Below are 20,615 nucleotides of genomic sequence, written 5' to 3' on the forward strand. Positions count from 1 at the left end.
GTTTAGCAATTTGTGTAAATAAAAAGAAAGGCTTTGGGTATGTCCTTTTTTGAAGTTTGATGTCCCAACTTGCTGGTATGTAGGCTTGTTTTTAATGTGTACAGTCCACTACTGCTCGACAATACAGCAAACCACTTAACGAGGAAGACAAGGTCAAAAAGTCAGTCTTTATTTGGGCCGGACAGAATGAGTTGATACAAGCACTTGGCTACTCAGGCCAGAGGCATTTTTGGTGAGCATGCTGTCCAAGCAACATGGATTCCTCATTCCAGGGTTCCTACGCAGGTCCAAAAAACTTAAGAATGTCAATCACTTCAAAGTCTTGCCTAATTTGGGAATTTGAAAAAAAAAAATGAAGTATGAAAAATGTTGAGGTCCAATATTTACACACAATTAAGCTATAGCTTTTATATTGTAAACCCACTTTGAGTCCAGTTTTTGCTGATGTGAAGAATAATGTTCAGTTCAGATAGAGGGGATGCCCTTATTACTCAGCTGCCGTCAGCATGCATGATATATCAAATACAACCAAGATACAAAATCCAGTCGAGAACATAGGGTCTGGGAAAGATATTGAATTTTAAAGTGGAAACCGTGGTAGGAACCCTACCAATCATCTCACATTCTGAGATTTGTAGCTGTGAAGAACAATCATCTACAGTGAGAAGACCTAGATAGCAAGGGCATAAGATGTCTTATCTTCGTAAATCACATTGAACACCAGACAAAATCTTCAAGCAAATCACGGACTGGACAGAGTATGGATTTTTTTTTTAATAGAACATAGGAACGCTGTTTTCCTCAATTATTAGCACTACTAACAACCTAGCCCTGGACCCAGCAGTGAGGTTTTTTAGAATGATTAACACATCCAAGACGATACAACATGACAAGAGGAGGTCCCACTTTCCCATTAATCCGTTAGACATGACCACATGCAGATTTAGCTACTGTTTTCACCAATCGATTCCCATCAAGCGGGTCGAGGGAGGGTGAATATTACTGATGGACAATCTCTAGAGAAAGGAAGGAGACGGATGACACGTATGCATTGGTCTGTCACAGCAAGAGTCAGACAGATCGTTGACGGCAATGGGCACTCTAGATGTCACACAGATGGTTTAAAGAAGGTGAACTGTTATGTTGCTCCATTTCATCGTCAAGTCGCCTGCAGTTTTAAACGTGTATAAATTTCTACAGGTTATCAAAATAAAGCTCTTCAATGGATTCCAATCAATGCAGCACCACATCCTGTCTGGAAACTAATGCAATTCTTCCTTCTTTGATTGACAGCAGATTGTTTTAGAGAAAACAAAACAAAAAGAACTCAACGTAAACAAGTGGCATACAAAAAGATTACGTGCCGACTGTCCGACCCCTCAGCTCAGGCAATGTCGATTTTTTTTTTAATATATATTATTACAATTATATTCTGGTCAGTTCCGCCTGGAGGCTTTAAAAAAATCTCTTCTGCTCAAGTGCGTACGTCTTTCCCGCTGGAAGTTTCCGGAAAAATAAACTGTTGCCTCTGCTCATGTTGCCCTGGAGATGAAGAGAGAATGAAAATTGAATTAGTGAATTGTACACCACATTTTCTAGGTTACATTCAATGGGTGGAGTTGTTTTTCTTTTTGACTTTAATTTGGATAGTAAGCAGCAAAATCCGCAGTGTGAGCATTTGTTAATTCATTAATTACTTGGGCACTAAACACTGACTGAGATAGTGCCACATACTTTTGTACAGAATCGAATCAGATCATCGACTCTGTAGGTAGGGGAACATGGTACTACAGTATAAGTAGTTTCTATCATGTATGTTTCTTGAATTATTGTGTTCACAACTATGTGTCTACACTGACACACGCCACCATGACAACCATGTACCATGGGTAGCAGACATAAAAGAAAAAGTAGAAAAATTTGAATTGGGTGTGCAGTGTTCACCAATGAGGGTTCTATTGTTAAGCTTATAGCAAGAAGCCATATTTTTTTAATTTTAGCTAGCTAATCTGCTCTTAGCAGTGCACACCTGTTTTTGATTTTGTATATTTGATTTGATGTTGTATATATATGGAAAGCCATGTTGTCTTATTTTGTGTTTCGTTAATACAGAAAACATCACAACATTTCTTCTCCAAACCCTTTGTTGTCTCAAAATGCACGTAATTAACTATTACTCTGAGTTATTTTGAATTGATTAATACATTGGTTACTGAAGCCTAACAAGACAAATTAAAAAAACATTCACACCCAACAACAACCGAGGCTACCACGGAGATGTTACATCAATTTTGCATTGGCATTCATCTACTGACGACGACTTGTGCTCGTGTCTGAAATCTGTTTAAGAAGAAGAGGCAGGGTGGGCACGTGATTTACCTCTATGCTTAGATGCCTCCAGCAGTCCACCCAGGTGGGATATACTGATGCATAGGGGGGCAGACCTCCAGCCAGCCTGGAAGGGAGGAGAACAAGATGAGTCTGCTTCACGAGACAATTCTCACATGTGAATCCGCAAACAGCAGGCTGAGGCTACTCACCCGCAGTTATTGACAGCCATAAGGTTTGACACCAAGACGAAAGGGTATGTGAACATACTGGCAAGGAACTGGGAGAGAGAGCAGAGGAACAAGCGTTATTGATTTAGCTGGTTAATACAAACGGATTGATCATCTTTGCTATATACTGCTGAAGTAGACCGCCACATTTTGTCCAGCTCACTCACCCCTGTCACAGCCTGAGAGCAGTTCTTGATTTCTCCTGTGTGACTCATCTGTACAAGAGACAAATATGAATATCATCGTTAACATTGACATATTTGAGACTGGGCTGAAAACTTCTGGTGGGGCTAAAACTAGAATTTCTGGCTACAAAGCCCCAGCAATTGGGCTAAGTAGATAAGAGTACTTTATTTATCCCCGGAGGAAAATTCTGACGTTAACAGCAGCAGTAATCATCATCAATAACAATAACATCAATGACTTTCAGCAACAATAGCGACATAACTTATGTCAAAACACACAAAGAGGTAGGTGTCGACGAGAGCATAGAAAACAATATATTGGCGTAAAAAAACGGTATATACATATTGACACAGTTACTACAGAGCTCTTTAGAGCTGTCACTTTTTCCCAAAATAAAGTTCGAACTAACTTTAATTGCCCGCAAAATGTTCGAATATATTCGAAGTTTGTTGGTTAATTATTATTTTTATTTTTTTTGCAGGCCAGGCCAGGCCACCGGGCATCGGCCCGACGTGCCCGATTATGCAGTCCACGCCTGCCGGTTACATCGTATAAATATATATAATATAATATAAAAAATTAAAAGAACATAAAAAAAAAAATCCTCAGCTGTCCTCATGGTCCAGTCAGTCAGCTCCTCTCCACTGCTGTGTTAGCTTGGACGCTCACAGTCACAACACTGCCTCACAAACTTGGCTGCATCCAACTCGAGACAACTTTTCAGACCCTCCTGGAGACAATCTTTCTCAGAAGAGACTAACGCAACAAATCTGGAGACTTTTTCTGACATGGGATTAACATTACCAGCAAGCAGCAGTTGGTTAATTTTGGTTAATAAAAAAAATTAAAAATAATAATAATTCGAACAGGTCAATTACATTCGAACATGCCCCCCGGTCTCGTAAATGCAGACCTGCGCCTGCCTTGTCACACCCCGGTTTCACACACACACACACACACACACTTTTAGGGCTTTCACACCGGCAGGGCTCCGTGCCAGTTCCGGTTCCAGAACCCTAATCTGAACTGGCCGGCGCCTTCAGATCGAAAAAATAATTGGTTCGGAACCTGAAAAGTTGGTTCTCAGCAGAACCAAAAAATAGTTGGTTTTCCTTGGGAACCGTGACATCATCAGTGGGTGTGACTCATTCTAGGCTGTGAAAACGAGCAGGAAGGAGAAGAAGGCAGTGACAACACAGAGAAAAATAATTTGCAGTGGTCTCCTGAGGAAACCAAATGTTTAGTGGCGATTTGGGCATCTACCGAATCTCAAGAAAAGCTAGAAAGCAGTACAAGAAAGAGCAAGTCATATGCTGAACTTGCAGAAGAGAGGCCCAAGGCTGGGTTCACTCGAAGGCCAGACCAAATAATTAATCAACTTAAAAAAATAAAAATAAACTGAAGAAGGACTACCGAATAATGGCCTCCCACTTTGGTTCCGCTTAAACTGGTGTGAACATGGGCTGGTTCGCCAGAAAGCACCAAGGTTCTGAGACTCCAGAACGGAGCCAGAGCCAGAACCAGAACCGTGTCTGTCTGAAAGCGCTATTTGTGATGGAGTCACCTTCTGATTGTAACATTCATTTACCGTAAATTCCGGACTATAAGACGCACCGGTCTATAAGCCGCGGGACCAAAATTGACTATTTTTTTCTTCTATAAGCCGCACCGGTCTATAAGCCGCGGGTGTTTTGATGTTTAATTACCATATGAAAGGGTTCGTGCACAGAGAGGAATGTCGGGAAAGCGATGGCTGTTTGGGGAAGCTCCCATTTATTAACATTTCAACAAAACAAAACAAAAGTCAGGTCACTAATCCCCAGACAAAATCACACAACAATAGGCTATATGTGCAGCAAACCTGTAACCAGAGAAGTCAAGTCACTAATCCTCGTCTTCCTCTTCTTCCTGCGTACTGAAACCACCAAAGTCCTCATCTTCAGTGTCGGAAACGAACAGGTTCAGGGTGGCTTCGTCAACCACTCTCCTCTCTCCTTCATTGTCACTCAAAACCAACGAACTCCTCTTCATCACTGTCGGCATCGAACAGCCTCTGAAGCCTCTGACGGCCCTCAGCGCCAGCTGTGGCGGCGTCATCCTCTTCATCCCGCAGCAGTCCAGCGTTTTGGAACCCGTTGGTGATTGTGGATGTTTTCACACTCCTATAATATTCCGTGCTGAGACAGTTCCTCCTGCTGCACCGTCCAACGCCTCACCATTGACTCATCGATGCCCAGGTTACGCGCGGCTGCTCTGTTTCCCTCTTTTAATGCGAGATTGACTGCTTTCAACTTGAAAGCTGCCTCGTGTGAATTTCTGCGTACCTTCCCCATGGTAAGTGAGAGTGTTGCTTCTACTGCTCGTTCTCATGCTGTCGAGAACGAGCAAAGCTTTTTTTTGGTGAAAGAATCCTCCAGGGCGCTTCTTGTTAACAGTCCGAGTGAGTGGCAGGTCGAACGTCAAAGGCACTTCATCCATATTTATGATCTGCTCCGGTTCGATGGAATATTCCTTGATCTTCCTTTGTGTGAATTCGCCGAAGTTTGTGATTTTCTCCTGGTAGTCGGGGGAGGGAGTTGATGGCCGAGTGGCCGTTTGCTTACCGTAATTACCATATGTAAGTGGTCACGCACAGAGGGGATTGTCGGGAAAGAGATGGCTGTTTGAGGAAGCTCCCATTTACCGTATTACCGTAACATTTCAACAAAACAACATAACACAACACCACCGTTGTTTATTTTTACAGTGCACACAGTGTCCGCGGTGTGGTGAAAAGAGGGCAAGAGAGGAAATTAAAACAGAAGTGGATTTATAGTTAGAAAGAGTACTAAAAAAGAGAGATTTTATTTGTATTTTTTTTTTTTTTTCTGAAAAAATCCATAGATAAGACGCACCGTTATATAAGCCGCAGGGGCCAAAAAACGGGAAAAAAGCCGCGGCTTATAGTCCGGAATTTACGGTAATTCGTCCAAGACCGATTCAAGTCCAGGTCTATTCACTCCCAAGACCGATTTAAGTCCGAGTCATATTGACTACAAGTCCGATATGAGACCAAGACCGTCAAAAATCAAACTCGAGACCGGACTCAAGTCCTCCAGCTCTGCCTTTAAGCACAATACCAGCTGACAACATGTAGACCCGAGCAGTAGGATTCAGCCCACATGGGTTTTTGAGGGCAGACCAGGCCCGGTTCTACGGGGGTGCAAAAGCATGCATTGCACCCTTATTTTAATTGTCTGCATGCTCAGTTGAAAAGTAAAATAAAATAATAATAATAATAATAAATGCTGCAGCTGCACACTTACTGTTTAAACTTGAATTATAATTGTTGTTTTTCTTTGTTCTTTGATGTGAATTTATGGCTTTTTGGCACCTATATGTAACCTTTTAAGGTTGAGATAATTGTATTATCATTATATGGTCCAAATATTTCAGTAAAGCACTTGAAACACTTGAAATAGTCTTGCTTGGGTGGTATCATTCTACTTGAAATGATGGTAAAATGCATTATTTTTAGTAAAATAACATGTCAAATTTTTCAGGCCGCCCGAGTGGGCCCGGCATTCGGCCAGGCATCTGCACCCCTTGATATCTAGGATGCATCCCTAGTCATCTTGTTCTGGAACCGGCCCTGGGGCAGACACAGAAACCAACAATATTTTTAGATTGAATGTGCTGCTCACAGATGATGTTTTGCGCTATTATATTGTTGAATATCAGCTGCCAATTTTCATGCCCAAAAATGGCAAGAATTAAGTGTTTCCCCTAGAAATCCGCAATGGACACCAAAACTCTCATTAAACACACAGTATAATGATCATAAAAACAGAACGATGCAGGCAGGCATTGTGTGTGAAATCCAACTGCCCACTGTATTATTGCTCAATTCTACATTCAAACAAAACTGCATCATATCGGCCAGTTCACATTTTTAATGGAAGGACAATATCGGCACCATATATATTGGTCTAGTAGTAACTCGACTGAGCAGCATAAAAGCGGTCACATACCGCGTCGTCAATGGCGTAGGTATTGATGAGGTGAGCCAGCAGGTTGCAGATCCACAGAGACAGGACATCTCCGAGCAGGCGAGGGATCAAACCACTACAAAGCAGTAAACACAAGAACACTTTAACATCCCTTCCATTTGAAAACATCATTGCACTGGTCAAATCACAGTTGTAGAACAGTCACATATAACCTGGGGAAACATTTCAGGGTGTGGGAAGGTTAAAGGAGAATTTCGTTTTTTTTTAACCTGCAGGCCTCTCCTCACATTAATTATTATTATTTTTTTTTTATTACTCTCATCAGGAAAGTCCCGCAAGACTTTCCAGACGAGAGTGGTGTCTCTCACTGACCCGACAGGCAAAAATGGGCTGCCTGTAACTAGTGAAAAGAGCGAGGGGGAGAAATGCAGTCTGATCGTTCCTTAGGGAACAGTTTATGACGATATGCGTCGAAAACGGGAATAAAACTGTCTATTTAAATGGAGGAAAAGCATGCTGCCACTTGGCCCTCACGGAGCTCCATTCTAGGACTGGCTTGGCTTATTGATCTCAAAACAACGCCTAGGACGACAAAAACGCTGCGGAGAGCACTGGGTGAGTCGTCAGATCATAATTAATGTGAGGAGAGGGCTGCAGGTTAAAAAAAAACGAAATTCTCCTTTAAGCCCCCCTCCAGTGTATTTTGTCATTTTTAAAGGGATATACCAACATTTTTGGAGATTCGCCTATTTGCCAATATTAAATGTAGAATGCGGATGCCTTTAACGTCACTGTGCGTGCAGTACAAACTATGGTACAGCCCTCACTGCTACTTAGCTTAGCACTACAATGGCAGTCTATGGTACCGCTGCCTTCCCCCGTTCAGTCGCCCAAAATACACATGTACATGTGACTCGTGTACTCATCACCACGCGTTGAAATAATAATAAACCACAGTTACAGGAAATGGTCGTTTTCAAAGAGTTTTTTTTTTCAATATTTGGTCATTTTCAAGAGGGTTCCCTCTGAAACCAAAGTTACTTCCTGGTTTGCCATGAGGTGCATGTGCTGTACTGATGACTGCACACAGCGCATGCGCCTCGTGGCAAACGAGGAAGTAACTTGGGAATTGTCAACTTAGCAATACGGCAAATAGGGAAATCTCCAAAAATGTTGGAGTATCCCTTTAAGATATGTAATATTTTTCTGAGTCCTGTCAATGTTGATTAAGCCAGGATTGATATTACATTACATTATTTAGTAGGCTTTTATCCAAAGCAACTTACAATCGTACATTTTGTCAATAAGTGTAATCAACTGTGCATCAGTCTTCATCAGCTAAGACCTCTAAAATGGAAGTAGCATTTGTCAACATTTGTTAAAATATGATATTGATTGGTTTTGTGCAGCCACATATCACAAAGACAGGCCGACTATGTTGAAGTGGCATCATGAAAGAGTAGGGCTGGGTTCAAAAAAATTGATTCTCCGATTTTTAATCGATTTTTATTTTAATCCTTTGATATTGATTCATATGTCCAGAGATCGATTTTTTTATTTTTTTAATAAACAGGCTAAAATATTATGCTGTGTGTGGTAGTTGAAACATAGTTTCAAGTTGACGTACTGTAGGCTACATAAATGGAAATCTTTGATCATTAATATCTACTTTTAGAAATTATATAGGCTGAAATCAAATCACTGTGCATAATTGTGAAAGTGTCTTTATTGACAGATGAAAAGGCTGTTATTTACCCTTTGTCACCACCTGGTGAGTAAATATACGGTATGTGTAACTAAAACCATTAAAATTGACAATCGCAACTTTTTCCCCCATGTATCTATTTGCCGCAAAAAAGGTTGGGAACCCCTGTGTTACATAACTGGACAGTCATGTAATTCAGGTTACAGCTCAAAAAACACGTTTTGGTATCACTAACCATATCGATATTGAAATGAATCGAATCGGAATCGAATCGGGATGAATCGATTCGCAACCTTGTGAATCGGAATCGAATCGATTCTTGAAATTTGAACCAATACCCAGCTCTATGAAAGAGGACACCGGTGTACCGTGTGGTGTACCGTGTGGTGTACCGTGTGGTGTACCGTGTGGTGTACCGTGTATTCCTGTAACCACAGTTGAGAATGGAGACTTACGCAAAGAAGCCCAGGATGCCTTCTTCTCTGTAGACGGTGAGGACGGAGTCAAACACGCCACTGAGAACAGAAACATAAATGTGTGAATAAGAATTCTATCATGTTCATCGCTTTCCTCACTGTGCTTTATGCCTGAGGAATCAAAACATTACCTGTATTTTGTTTCTCTCCCAATAAACTGGATCATGCATCGCAAAGTGATCACTGTAACACACGTCAAGGGAAACATTTCAGACAGGTCAAAACTGACATCTTTCTACACAAATTCCACTTTGACATTTTGAAAAGACCTTTTTACAAATGTGTTTCAGCTGAAGCCATATTCTGCTGCACGGTGTGATCAGTCTCCCTGTTAACAAAGACGTCGAAATTCAACTGCCTCCGGCGCGAGGTGTTGCTTCAGCATCAGATACGCTTCTGGTGTGTTTAGGGTGTCAGAGGGCACTCAGTCAGGAGACTGCATACCTCCACCACCAACCTTTCTACAAGTTCTGTTTATTACGTGAATCCGTTTTGTGCCTTTTTGTGATTGGCCACGCTCAATACCACACCAAGTTTGCCCACGACCTGCTTTTCTACAAGGTTTTGAGCAAATCCGTTCATAAGCTTTTCAGATATCCTGCCGACAAAACAGACAAACAAGCAAACGGGGGCGAAAACCTCCCTAACTATTTTTTAAATTATTATTTTTTGGAGCATTTTCATCTTTATTTTTGTATAGATGGGACAGTAGGCAGACAGGAAAGGTGGGGAGAGAGAGGGTTATGACATGCGGCAAAGGACCTCGGGTCGGTTTCGAACCCACGTCGGCCACGTGAAGGACCAAGCTACCAGGTGAGCACACACACACACACACACACACACACACACACACACACACACACACACACACACACACACACACACACACACACACACACACACACACACACACACCAACTCTTGTTGGCGGAGGTAATCATGTTTAGCTAGCCTGCTAGGGCTATCACAACAATTATATTCCCCCCCCTGTTAACTCTGACTTTGACACACACGGAAATACAGACAATATTACTTTAAATGACAGGTGTGTGAAAAATATGTAGCCATTACTCTTTTGTTGTAATACATTGATACATTCAGGTACATACAGGTTAGGTGCTCGTTTAAATTCTCAAACCAGCTTTTTTTTTTTTACCTTTATTTATACAGGGGAAGTCTCACTGAGAGCAATGCTCTCTTTTTCAGGAGCGCCCTGTTCACATTCACACCTGGAAGCTGACCAGTACAACCACAGTCTGATCTGCCGGCCACTGATCAGCTCCACTGGAGCAGTTGGGGTTAAGGGCCTTGCTCAAGGGCACCTCAGTGGTGGTAATGAGGGAGGGGCAAGCGCTGCCTTTTTCACTTTCCCCACCCAGATTTATCCTGCCGATCCCGGGGATTGAACCGACGACCTTCCGGTCACAAGCTCGCTTCTCTAACCGTTGGGCCACCACTGCCCTATTCACCTTATGTAGCCACGCCCATTTGACCCGGTTGTGTGGTCGTGTGACGACTTCCGGCAAAAAATAAATAAAAATAAAATGGCTGCGCTGCTCCAATATCATCTAACTCTGAATTAACTAATAATTTAGCCAATTTAAAGCAAACTGCAATGTCTAAGAATGCAACGCCATGTAACTGGCTCTTTAATTCTCGCATTCCAGGGAATTACGTTAACGTCTGCGGGTCTTCGTAAGTGGCTCGGAGGAGAGAAAATTTTCTGAAGCTTTCTTTGTTGGAGTCCAGGTATGTTTTACAAGAAAGTGCTCGTCATTGTCGACGATAACGTTATCCGACCTGGCTAACAGTGGATACTCGCTTGCTTGCTGTGTACCGAGCTCAAAGTAGTATGCTACGTTCTTTGTTTTACCCCCTTCACTGTCCGCTGTCATGACGTTCTTTCATATTTCGCGCCGTGACCGCCGGAAGTGTTAACACGACCCGGAAGAATTTTGCCCACCCCCGCGTCTGAACATAAGGTGAATACTTACAAATAGCTTACAAATTAGGAGTTGAAATTTCAAAATGGAGCAGTCATTCATGGTGAAGAGCTAAGTGTGATTTTACCATGGAAGGGGTGTGTGACGATGGTGGCACAGGAGCGAGCGACCATCTCTTTGGTCGTCTGTAGAGACAAGAAGGAAGGGAGGAAGTGAGATGAAGGATACATCAATCAGGCAGAAGAGATTATGAAATATAATGATCCTACTGTACATGTACATATAACATGTATAGGAAGAGTATAGAGTGGGGTGGAGGGGATAAAAAAAAAGTTCATGTGCAAATCCTTATTCTTCATAGCCTAATTCAAAATAAATGTTTGAAGCAGTGAAGTACGGTAGACTCAATAAACATGTATTTGGTATTAACACATTGACTGCCAGACGTTTTTTTTTGCTGTAGATAGCTTCTGCCAAGCCGTTTTTTGAGGATTATGGCTCATTTTATAAGAGCCGAGGATTCGTTTCAGCTTGGAGTTTGTGAACATACAATATCTCAAAAGTACTAATAGAATGTGTACTTTCTCTGTCTAAAAGAGTTAGTTTGTAGAGTTAGTAGTTATGTAAGCATTAGCAGTTGAATACAGCATGGTTTTAGCGTGAAAAAGAATATTCAGAGATAAACGGCTTTTTGTGAAATTGGATGGAACTGTCACTTTAACCATTCATTTTTGGCTCTCTCTCTCTCTCTCTCCCTCCCCCTCTCGCTCTCTCTCTCTCTCTCCCTCCCTCTCGCTCTCCCTCCCTCTCTCTCTCTCTCTCTCTCTCTCTCTCTCTCTCTCTCTCTCTCCCTCCCTCTCGAGTTGCTTCAACTCCGCCCTCCGTGGGCGGACAAGCTTGTCACCAGTCAGTGCTTTGCTGCTCTCCTGTGCCTGTCTGGCCTGTCTGCACGGCCGCTGTTTGAGGAAGTCGGGGTGGACTCGCTCGTTTGGAGTTTTGGTTGAGAGAAGCTTTTGCGATTCTGGTCATATTTATGCTGCGTGTTTCAAAGTGTGTTCCTCCACCTGTTATCTATCACCCGATCATAGTAGATCGGCTGAATCTATTATGTAAATTTGCAATCCCGCATCGCCAGCAATCAGCGCGAAAAGGAGAATGGCTGGGCTGAGAATGGCTTGACAAGTTAAAAAAATGCTTTCCTTTCTCTAGCGAGGAGAGCACTGTTGCCACTTAGTGGGTCGGTGGAATGGGTTGTAAACGTTCGGTGGCTCCAATAATTATATAAGAGATGTAAAAGGCTTAGATGCACAACCCACCGTCAAAAAAAAAAAATCGATGCCAAAAACGTGTAAACACGTTGTTGGCAGGGAACAGCTGGATTCTGAAAACGTGTTCATACGTTGTTGGCAGGGAATGTGTTAATGAAAATATTTCATTGTTCATTTGAGCTTATCTACAAGTGTCTCTGAGGTCACAGATCTTACAAGTCACCCCTCTAGTCTCTACAACCTTGCCTAGTTTCATCCTAATCAAGACACTTCACATGTCATTTATGTAATAATGTAGAATGAAAACTGTGTCATTTGGCTAGATTTTCTCAAAAATAGAAAAAGGTTGTATGTTGTTCTACACCTTCCCATTAGAACAAATCCAGCCAATGTGTGAAAGTGTAATAAAGACAACAAAGAGCTTTCCTGATGACATGTCCTCGTGTTTGGCGTGTTACTCTCTGGCCTTGTGGCAGCATCTTGTTATGAGATGTAGAGTGAACTCACCTCCTTGACAACATGCTGTAGGGAGCCCTCCTCTGCCATCTGACCCGCGCCCAGTACCTAAACAACAAAGAAAGTCTGTCAGAGATCTTAATATGCCACTAAGGCCCCTTTTAAATTGGCCAAGAATCCCACTAGCATCCACAAACTAGTGTCATTTTCTTCAGTCTACAAGTTGCCAAGCAGGGCCGTTTAGCCTATAGAGCACCCCTGCAACTGAGGCGGGATATTATTATTATTATCTATTATTATAAGACTGAGAATATTATTATTTAAATCTTTTCATAACGTTAGGTGGCGCTGTTGGAAGCCTTGCATCGGAGAACCAATCATGAGTGTTGTGGGCGGGCCTGCTTTCTGGGGGCAGTGACGCTCATGCAGAACCGGTGTCTCGCAAAACATCGCCGCGTTTGCGGAGAAACATATGAATCACTTAGAAACAAACATATAACCTGTTAATAGGACGTGTTTCATCCGGCCCCGGCGGCTAGAGGTCTTTCCCCCAGCGATAAGCCCGACTCCCGAGGCTAACGTTACAGAGCCTGCTGATGACTTCACAGTAGCGCGCGGACCACTTCCGGGTAGGAAAAATTATTGTAAAATAAACAACAGGTATAAACTCTCTTTGCAGCACATCAGTGTCTTGCTCTATATTGGAACTATGAAACATTGCATTGCCGCTACCAAATAAAATTCTAATAATAAATGTAGGCGTGTCTGCTGCCGGCCGTTCTTGCCGGGCTCGAAGAGACAGATTTTGACAATGAAATTCCCAGACGTTTGGTGGTTAGGTGGCGCTGTTGGCGCCGCTCACCAAACGTCTGGAAACTGAGACTAGGGTGTGCCTAACTCCCAGGGTAAGTGATGTCATCAGTGATGACGTCATCAGTGATGTCATCCTTCCTGGTGCCAATTGGGCAGGCGAGGCCACGCAGCAGCCGTGCTGCAGGGCGAGGCCCGTAGGAACTATTTTCTTATGCAGTCTCATGTAGGAACTAGCTAGCAGCTAGCGGCTGTAGTTCGGTCAAAAGAAAATAGTTCCTGCATGAAACTGGAGGTCTGTGGATTATCTTGAGTAACTGGGTCATGATTTCTGGAAAGAGACATTGCTGTTGTTGAGTTTATCAAATGTATTTCTTTGGCACTTTAAGCACCACACGCCGAGTGCCATCCAGTTCCATTGTATTGGAGAGAAGGCAGAAACTCTGCGGCCGATATCTCCAAAACTCAGGCAACTAACACAAAACGATATAGCAGTGCTGACCAATTTGGCGCCCGCGCTCTGTTTGTTTTGGCCCGCCATGGATTTGGGGGGGGAAAAAAAGTCAATTTACTTTTATTTATCCTAGTTATTGGTCCATGTTTAAGCTCCCCACAAATGCAGATGTTTTTTTTAAATATATATAACCAATTGCAAATTATTACAATTACCAAACAGATAAAAAGTAGATTATTATATTGAAATGTTATTTTAGATTTAGAATGTTAATTTTCTATAAAACAATACATTTTAATGTAATTCCACAATGTTTATTTTTGGCCCTCGGCCCTCCACCCAGATTGAGTTTTGGCCCTTCATGGGAAAGAATTTGGCCACCCCTGCGATATAGAGGGAAGGGAGAGGGATTATGTATTTTGCAGGCAGTTGAATGATCATTTCAGCACTAATGCAAATAAATGATAGAGTACACTGCTTTATTGATGACTCATTTGTGTAATAAGGTTAGATTGCATGCAGGCTGTTTGGAGTCTCACAGTGAGTCTGACCAGCTACCCGATCCTGCCATTACTGCAGGCTAGAAATCCCATTCAAATGATGGTGTGTTCATTGTCATATCACATGTTGATAAAACTTGGAAGTATTCAAATGTTTAACTCATCACACATTTTCATTTTTTATTTAGGAATTAAAAAATCCAACATAAACAAGCTGCATGAACATTTTCCCCTGGTTGTATTTATGGTAAAAATGTGACATAATAATAAGCATGCAGTATTCACTTTCCCCAGCAGATGTATGCATCATATTATAGGAATACCCAAATACTGAAACACAAACCACCATCAAATTCAAAACGCCAAGCATAACAACCACAATATTTACCTGATGTATAGTGAATACTGGGTGAGGCAAGCTGGTCAATGACAATGTGCTAAATGTCCATGTTACAAAATAAACGGGGGAAAAAAAAAAAAACATATTTACCGGAAATGTGCCTTGTTCCTGACATCTCTGTAAGAGAGGAAGAGGTTTGACATGAGAGAAACTGTCCACGTTAACAAAAGTCTTTCCACAGTCAAGAGTTATATTTAGGGCCTGGCCCAGAGATATTAGACAGAGGGCAGTCTCATGGAGTCAATGACTTGTCCAGTGTGTGTGGCCTGTTCCAGAGCCGTATAATAGAAGAGTTCTGACATCTCCATTCACTCCAATGGACCAGTTTTTTTCCAGGAAGTAGAAAGTGGAACTCTTCAGTAAAAAAAGCAGCACTGTCGAGTTGCATCAAAATGGACAGTGTTGTACTTTGAAAGGGTTTTTCATCCCTTGAAATGAATCAAATTGTACATTATCTGCTTTATTTTAGCATGCAAAAGTAGCGCGAGACCCATTCCTGGCTGTTCATTGGCTAATGATTCTTGCATTTTGGTCCTCCGCTGACGCCACTCTCTTACTAGAGGACACTAGCCTGTTCTAATGACATGACACCTACCTGCACTACTCTGCTGTGTACGATGGTGCCGAAGGTGGAAGCACAGAGTCTTGGTGCCAGCCCGTTGAACAGACCCGCTTTGCCATCAATCTTAACGATGTGTTTTGCTGAAACATCCAGCGACAAACAATACAAGGGAGGATTAAAATAGTTACACAATATATAGAAATATTCTGTGGGTGTTGTTGGAATAAGATACAGAAATCATATGTGTGCACTCATAATAGAGTAAAAAAAACATGTTACAAGAGGATGACAAATACAGGAATGCTCTTACTCCAACAATCAACATTCTGTCATTTTCTCATCATATTAATAACAAGTTAACATTAACAAGTTGCAAGCCAAGGTCAAATAAAAAATGGGCTTTCTCTTCATTTACTCTCTCTGCTAGACTCACCCTGGTTAAAATGACAGTTCTTCCCATGCTGGACTATGGTGACACCATTTTTCGCTCTGCCTGCAAAACTACTCTGCAAAAGCTAGATGTTATCTATCACTCTGCCATCCGTTTCGGTTTCGCTACTAATGCCCCTTTCAGAACTCACCACTGCACTTTATATTCCTCTGCAAACTGGCTTCCCTACACACCCGTCGCGAAATACACTGGTTCATGCTAATTTACATACAGTAACTCTCCTTGGTCTGTCACCCCCCCCTACCTGTGTAGTTTGCTGCAAATTGCACCTGCTGCGTACAACACCCGTTCTGCTAACCTCATCCTGCTGAAAATCCCCAAAACTCATTCTGTAATCGGTCATTCCATTCTGCTGTGCTCACAGACTGGAATGGCTGCTTCCTGAACTAGTTCTTATCCCCTGCCTGTCTGCTCCAGCTGTTTTGTTTGCTCCGTCTGTCTTGCCATGTTTTAACTTGTGTTTTCATTTGTTCAAAGTAACTTTGTATTTATTTGATCCCCTACCCCCTATCCCTCAAAAGGCTGTGCCTTCTGCCAGGTCGCCATTGTAAATAAGAATTTGTTCTTAATGACTTACCTGGTTAAATAAAGGTTAAATAAATAAATAAATAAATCCCTGATGAAGGCTCCTGATGTGTGAGCAGAAACATGTTGGTGTTTTTTTAATTTATAGCCGTGTCTGAATAAGGGCTTTTTCATATTTCTTCTACTAAAAGACCAGTGTCGCCGTGGAATTTTTCAACTTTGCTCCCCTTCTACTCTACAATTATTATTATTTTTTTACAAGAGACAAACGTTACTTTTCTATCAATTGCTTCAAGTCAACCCATCCACGTGCACCTGGCTCTCATCATCTCCTTAACTCTGGATCCACGCAGCGCTTCTCTCTTAATTTTACAGGAATTAAGGGTTTGACATTTTATTAAAAATCTGCTTGAGATTTGTGCTTGTTAATAATTGATCTAGTACACGGATGACTATCTCTTCTTTTGATCTATAGACATTGCTATAAAAGTGGCTTGTGCACTCCAAATGTTTTCCTTTATTTAAAAAATCCGATATCAGACAATGTGGTCTACCTCTGATACAGTATGATGGATATGATGCAGCTTATAATGCAGTACGTACATGAGTACATAACCCTTAATGTGACTTTTTGATATTATCTCTCACAGGTACGCACAAATGCTATGATGATGATTATGACGATGATGACTGACATCATCATCCTAGGTTTCATTTGGGAGTTTTAGTGTTCCGTAATTGTCTAAATACTGTTTCAGAGGTTTTTCCACCATAACAAGAATAAAATATGTGGTGGAAAAACACTGAATTGAAGGGGCACAGTAAATCAAAAGATTTGACCAATTTCATACCACAGAATTCTAGGTGGAGCAGCTCTGCCTTCTAAAATGAACTAGCCTGTGTCAGAAATCACCTACCGTACATTTTCATATCTTTAGAAAACACAAAACATTACTGAGTCAGATACATCCGGTCTGATGCATGTTCTGGTCTTTTTGTCTGTTTTCAGCCAACGCCAGCTAGCAAAGCTGGACCTATCGCAATGACCATGACACCCCTATCACCGACACCTACCCCCCCCCCCCCCCCCCCCGGCTCGCAGCCTTGCTTTCCTCCTCAACCCCACCCTCTAATTTGATCTCCATGTCAGCTCCATCATCAAGACCTCCATCTCCTCAATAGAGCTGGGTATTGGTTCAAATTTCAAGAATCGATTCGATTCCGATTCACAAGGTTGCGAATCGATTAATTTCGATTCGATTCGATTCGATTCCGATTCGATCAATTTTCAATATTGATTTGGTTAGTGATACCAAAACGTGGTTTTTGAGCTGTACCCTGAATTACATGACTGTCCAGTTACTGTATGTAACACAGGGGTTTCCAACCAGCCAAGTAGATACATGGGAAAAAAAAGTTGCAGACCTGTTGTCAATTTTAATGGTTTTAGTTACACATATATTTACTCACCACATGGTGACAAAGGGTAAATAACAGCCTTTTCATCTGTCAATAAAGACACTTCACAATTATGCACAGTGATTTGATTTCAGCCTATATAATTTCTAAAAGTAGATATTAATGATCAAACATTTCCATTCATGTAGCCTACAGTATTTATGTTTTTGTTTCAACTACAAACATAATTAAACGTCAACTTGAAACTATGTTTCAACTACCACACACAGCATAATATTTTAGCCTGTTTAGTAATTTTTTTTTTTTTTTATTAAAAAAAAATCGATCTCTGGACATATGAATCGATAATCGAGGATTAAAATGAAAATCGATTAAAAATCGGAGAATCGATTTTTTGAACCCAGCCCTACTCCTCAACATCGCTAAAATCACACACAGCCTCTCCCCCCCTGCTGCTGAAATCCCTCATCCCCGCCGTCATCTCCTCCCGCCTAGACTACTGCAACTCCCTCCTCACCGGCATCAGCTGAGCCCACAACTCCCTCCATAGACTCTTTCTAGATGGTCCAGAACTCAGCCCTGGACCACATCACACCTGACCTCCATTCTCTTGACTGGCTCCCGCTCAAACAATGCATTCACTTCAAACTACTCCTACTCACCTTCAAAGCCCTCCACAGCCTGCTCCCCCCCCCCCATCCCTTTGAGGTACAATCACATTGCATGTATTGATATATATACTGTATATGCTCAGTCAAAAGCAATGCACATAACCTGGAAAATCAGAGACTCACCATAAGCAAATAGTCCAGGTAGCTGGTAGACTTGTCTGCCAAACAGGTTCCTGCCCAGAGTGGGGGCGAGAGGCTCATGTCCAACCTAACAACAGACAACAGGAAACTGATACTGCAACTGATATGCAATTGAACATTAACCAGTATGTTAACTGGTATAAACATCATCTTTAACTGTACTGATGGGTGTGGTTTCATACATTTGCCCCTGGGAGATAAAGTTGATAAAGAATAAGTTATTATATATATATATGCCGTTTAACTGGTCCTAATACACTACACTTTGATGATAATGTCTGAGCACAAACTAACCTTAACCGGCTATCTATCGTTACTCCTCACTTCCTGATTCAGGGTTTGACACATTTACTTTGCAGTCTATTGGACTACTGGACCGCTACTTATGCCATTTTAAAATTCAACACTCGACACAACTGACCTGAATGTCATATCTGTCTGTCACACAAGCAGACAAGATAAGTGATTAACGTTCGCGATAGCTAGCCAGCGTTAGCTATACGCTAGCAAGCTATTTTAGTGGGCCAAAGGGCACCTATCGTTGAATGACAAAGGCACCCGAATAATGTTCTACTCCTGTAACGATACGCGACCGATAGGCTATTTTAGGATAGCCTACTTACTTCACTGACACAACTGAAAAAGTAGTGTATAACGTTAGCTGTTAAAGTAGCATGTCAGTGAGCTCAGCGCTAGTTAAGCTAGCTCCTTTCTCTGACCTTTCACCGTAGTGTCAAATGCTTGCTGTGGTACAAAAATGACAGGTCAATAACAACAACAATATTATCTTTAATGGGGATGAACTGTAAATCACACAATTCAAGATTGCATTGCTGGAAAACGCCTCGCGGTCGGTTGGCAGCTAGTTAGCAGTTCTGTCATAGAGAGAATGTCACAAACTCCATTCACAAAATGCTAAGTCAATGCTTCCTTCCTGATCGGGTAACATAACAATACACACCTCCTAACATGCATTGAGATCTTTACATATCTCGGTTGGGGTCTTCTGGTATAACGATACTCGGCAACACACTTTATTTTAATAAAATGTCAAACAAACGCCTCGCTTCCCCCCACCACAGTTAAAGCAATTACGGTGGAAACAGCAGCCCAACCATTAGTTAGCCCATCCATCGTTTATATTTGGTTGGAATACGTACAGCTTTGTGCATTTCATGTTGTGCCGAATAGAAGAGTGCAACTTAATGCTAAATAAAATGTCTTAATTCATGTTCTGCCCGGGTTATGTACTTTGCCGATAAGCAGGGCAACATTAAAATGCCAGATTTTTAAATGGTGTTTTCGTATTGGGGGCAGCTAACTTACTAGCTTGTGTTTAGCTAACGTTAGCTATTAGTGACTGCTGTCACTTCTGGCCCTTTGCTTGTCCTAACAGTAACTACTGCCCAGCGTATTAGCCAGGGACACTTCTCCTCTTACCTGGACCAAGACTTTAATGTACATCAGAGGGTGGGAAAGGACGGTGAGCCCTGACCCCAGCAGCACTTGTCCACACGTGTCCGCCATTTTTGGAGAGACAGACAGGAGACACAGGAAGTTAAATATACAACCTCTTCTTAGCGTCTAAATGGCTGTTGGCATCCCATCTCATCAGCTCATTACCGCCATCTAGTGTGCAGTGATTCTCTGCCCCTTTCATATCAAAGACCATCTTCATCCTCTCTCTCAACAGACCACACTTTAGGCCTCATTACAACCATGGATCCCATTTGATGAGATTTGGTCTCTCTGACCCAAATCTGAGAATATTTTTTATTGTTGTTGTTTTTATTGTTTATTGTATTTGTATTGCAATCGACAGGTTAATCAATTGGAGACCATTTGGCTACACCTGTGAGGGATGGAAGTCAAAACCGGGGGGGTCTTTCTCCTTTTCTTAAAGATTGAGAGGTTGTCCAAATGCTGTTTCTTATGCTTTGTTTTCATTGATTAATATTTTTGGTTATTCCCCTCTAGTGGAGATGAGTGCTCAGTGCTGGCTTGTTGTGGAGGCTACAGGCACTCTAGAGTGGTTCCCTTCACGGGTTGTAGTGGTAAGAGCTGGGACACCTGTTTGCCGTGAGTACATGAGTGGTGGGTA

The 20,615-nt window shown here is 41.9% G+C and overlaps 1 protein-coding gene across 1 annotated transcript; it reads right to left on the reverse strand.

The window, feature by feature from the left end:
• Positions 1 to 148: 148 nt before the first annotated feature.
• Positions 149 to 20,046, reverse strand: mtch2 (mitochondrial carrier homolog 2). The gene is made up of 13 exons (XM_083662138.1): positions 19,955 to 20,046; positions 18,497 to 18,581; positions 15,341 to 15,447; positions 14,836 to 14,862; positions 12,633 to 12,689; positions 10,985 to 11,042; positions 9,046 to 9,097; positions 8,894 to 8,953; positions 6,755 to 6,848; positions 2,726 to 2,773; positions 2,541 to 2,608; positions 2,380 to 2,455; positions 149 to 1,542 (listed from the first exon to the last, which is right to left on the reverse strand). Exons 1-13 carry the CDS (start codon positions 20,039 to 20,041, stop codon positions 1,456 to 1,458), a joined length of 906 nt encoding a protein of 301 aa, XP_083518264.1. The 5' UTR covers positions 20,042 to 20,046; the 3' UTR covers positions 149 to 1,455.
• Between the last annotated feature and the right edge of the window lie 569 nt (positions 20,047 to 20,615).

This window comes from Poromitra crassiceps (assembly GCF_964638095.1).
Source record: "Poromitra crassiceps genome assembly, chromosome: 28".
Taxonomy (NCBI): Eukaryota; Metazoa; Chordata; class Actinopteri; order Beryciformes; family Melamphaidae; genus Poromitra; species Poromitra crassiceps.

Bases quoted from the DNA above. Each gene is read 5' to 3' on its own strand.
- mtch2 (XM_083662138.1), bottom strand. From the start codon at position 20,041: ATGGCGGACACGTGTGGACAAGTGCTGCTGGGGTCAGGGCTCACCGTC. The intron at 2,456-2,540 runs GTGAGTAGCCTC...CCTCCCTTCCAG, and splicing joins ATGGCTGTCAATAACTGCGG to GCTGGCTGGAGGTCTGCCCC. The intron at 1,543-2,379 runs GTAAATCACGTG...CTTCATCTCCAG, and splicing joins GGAGGCATCTAAGCATAGAG to GGCAACATGAGCAGAGGCAA.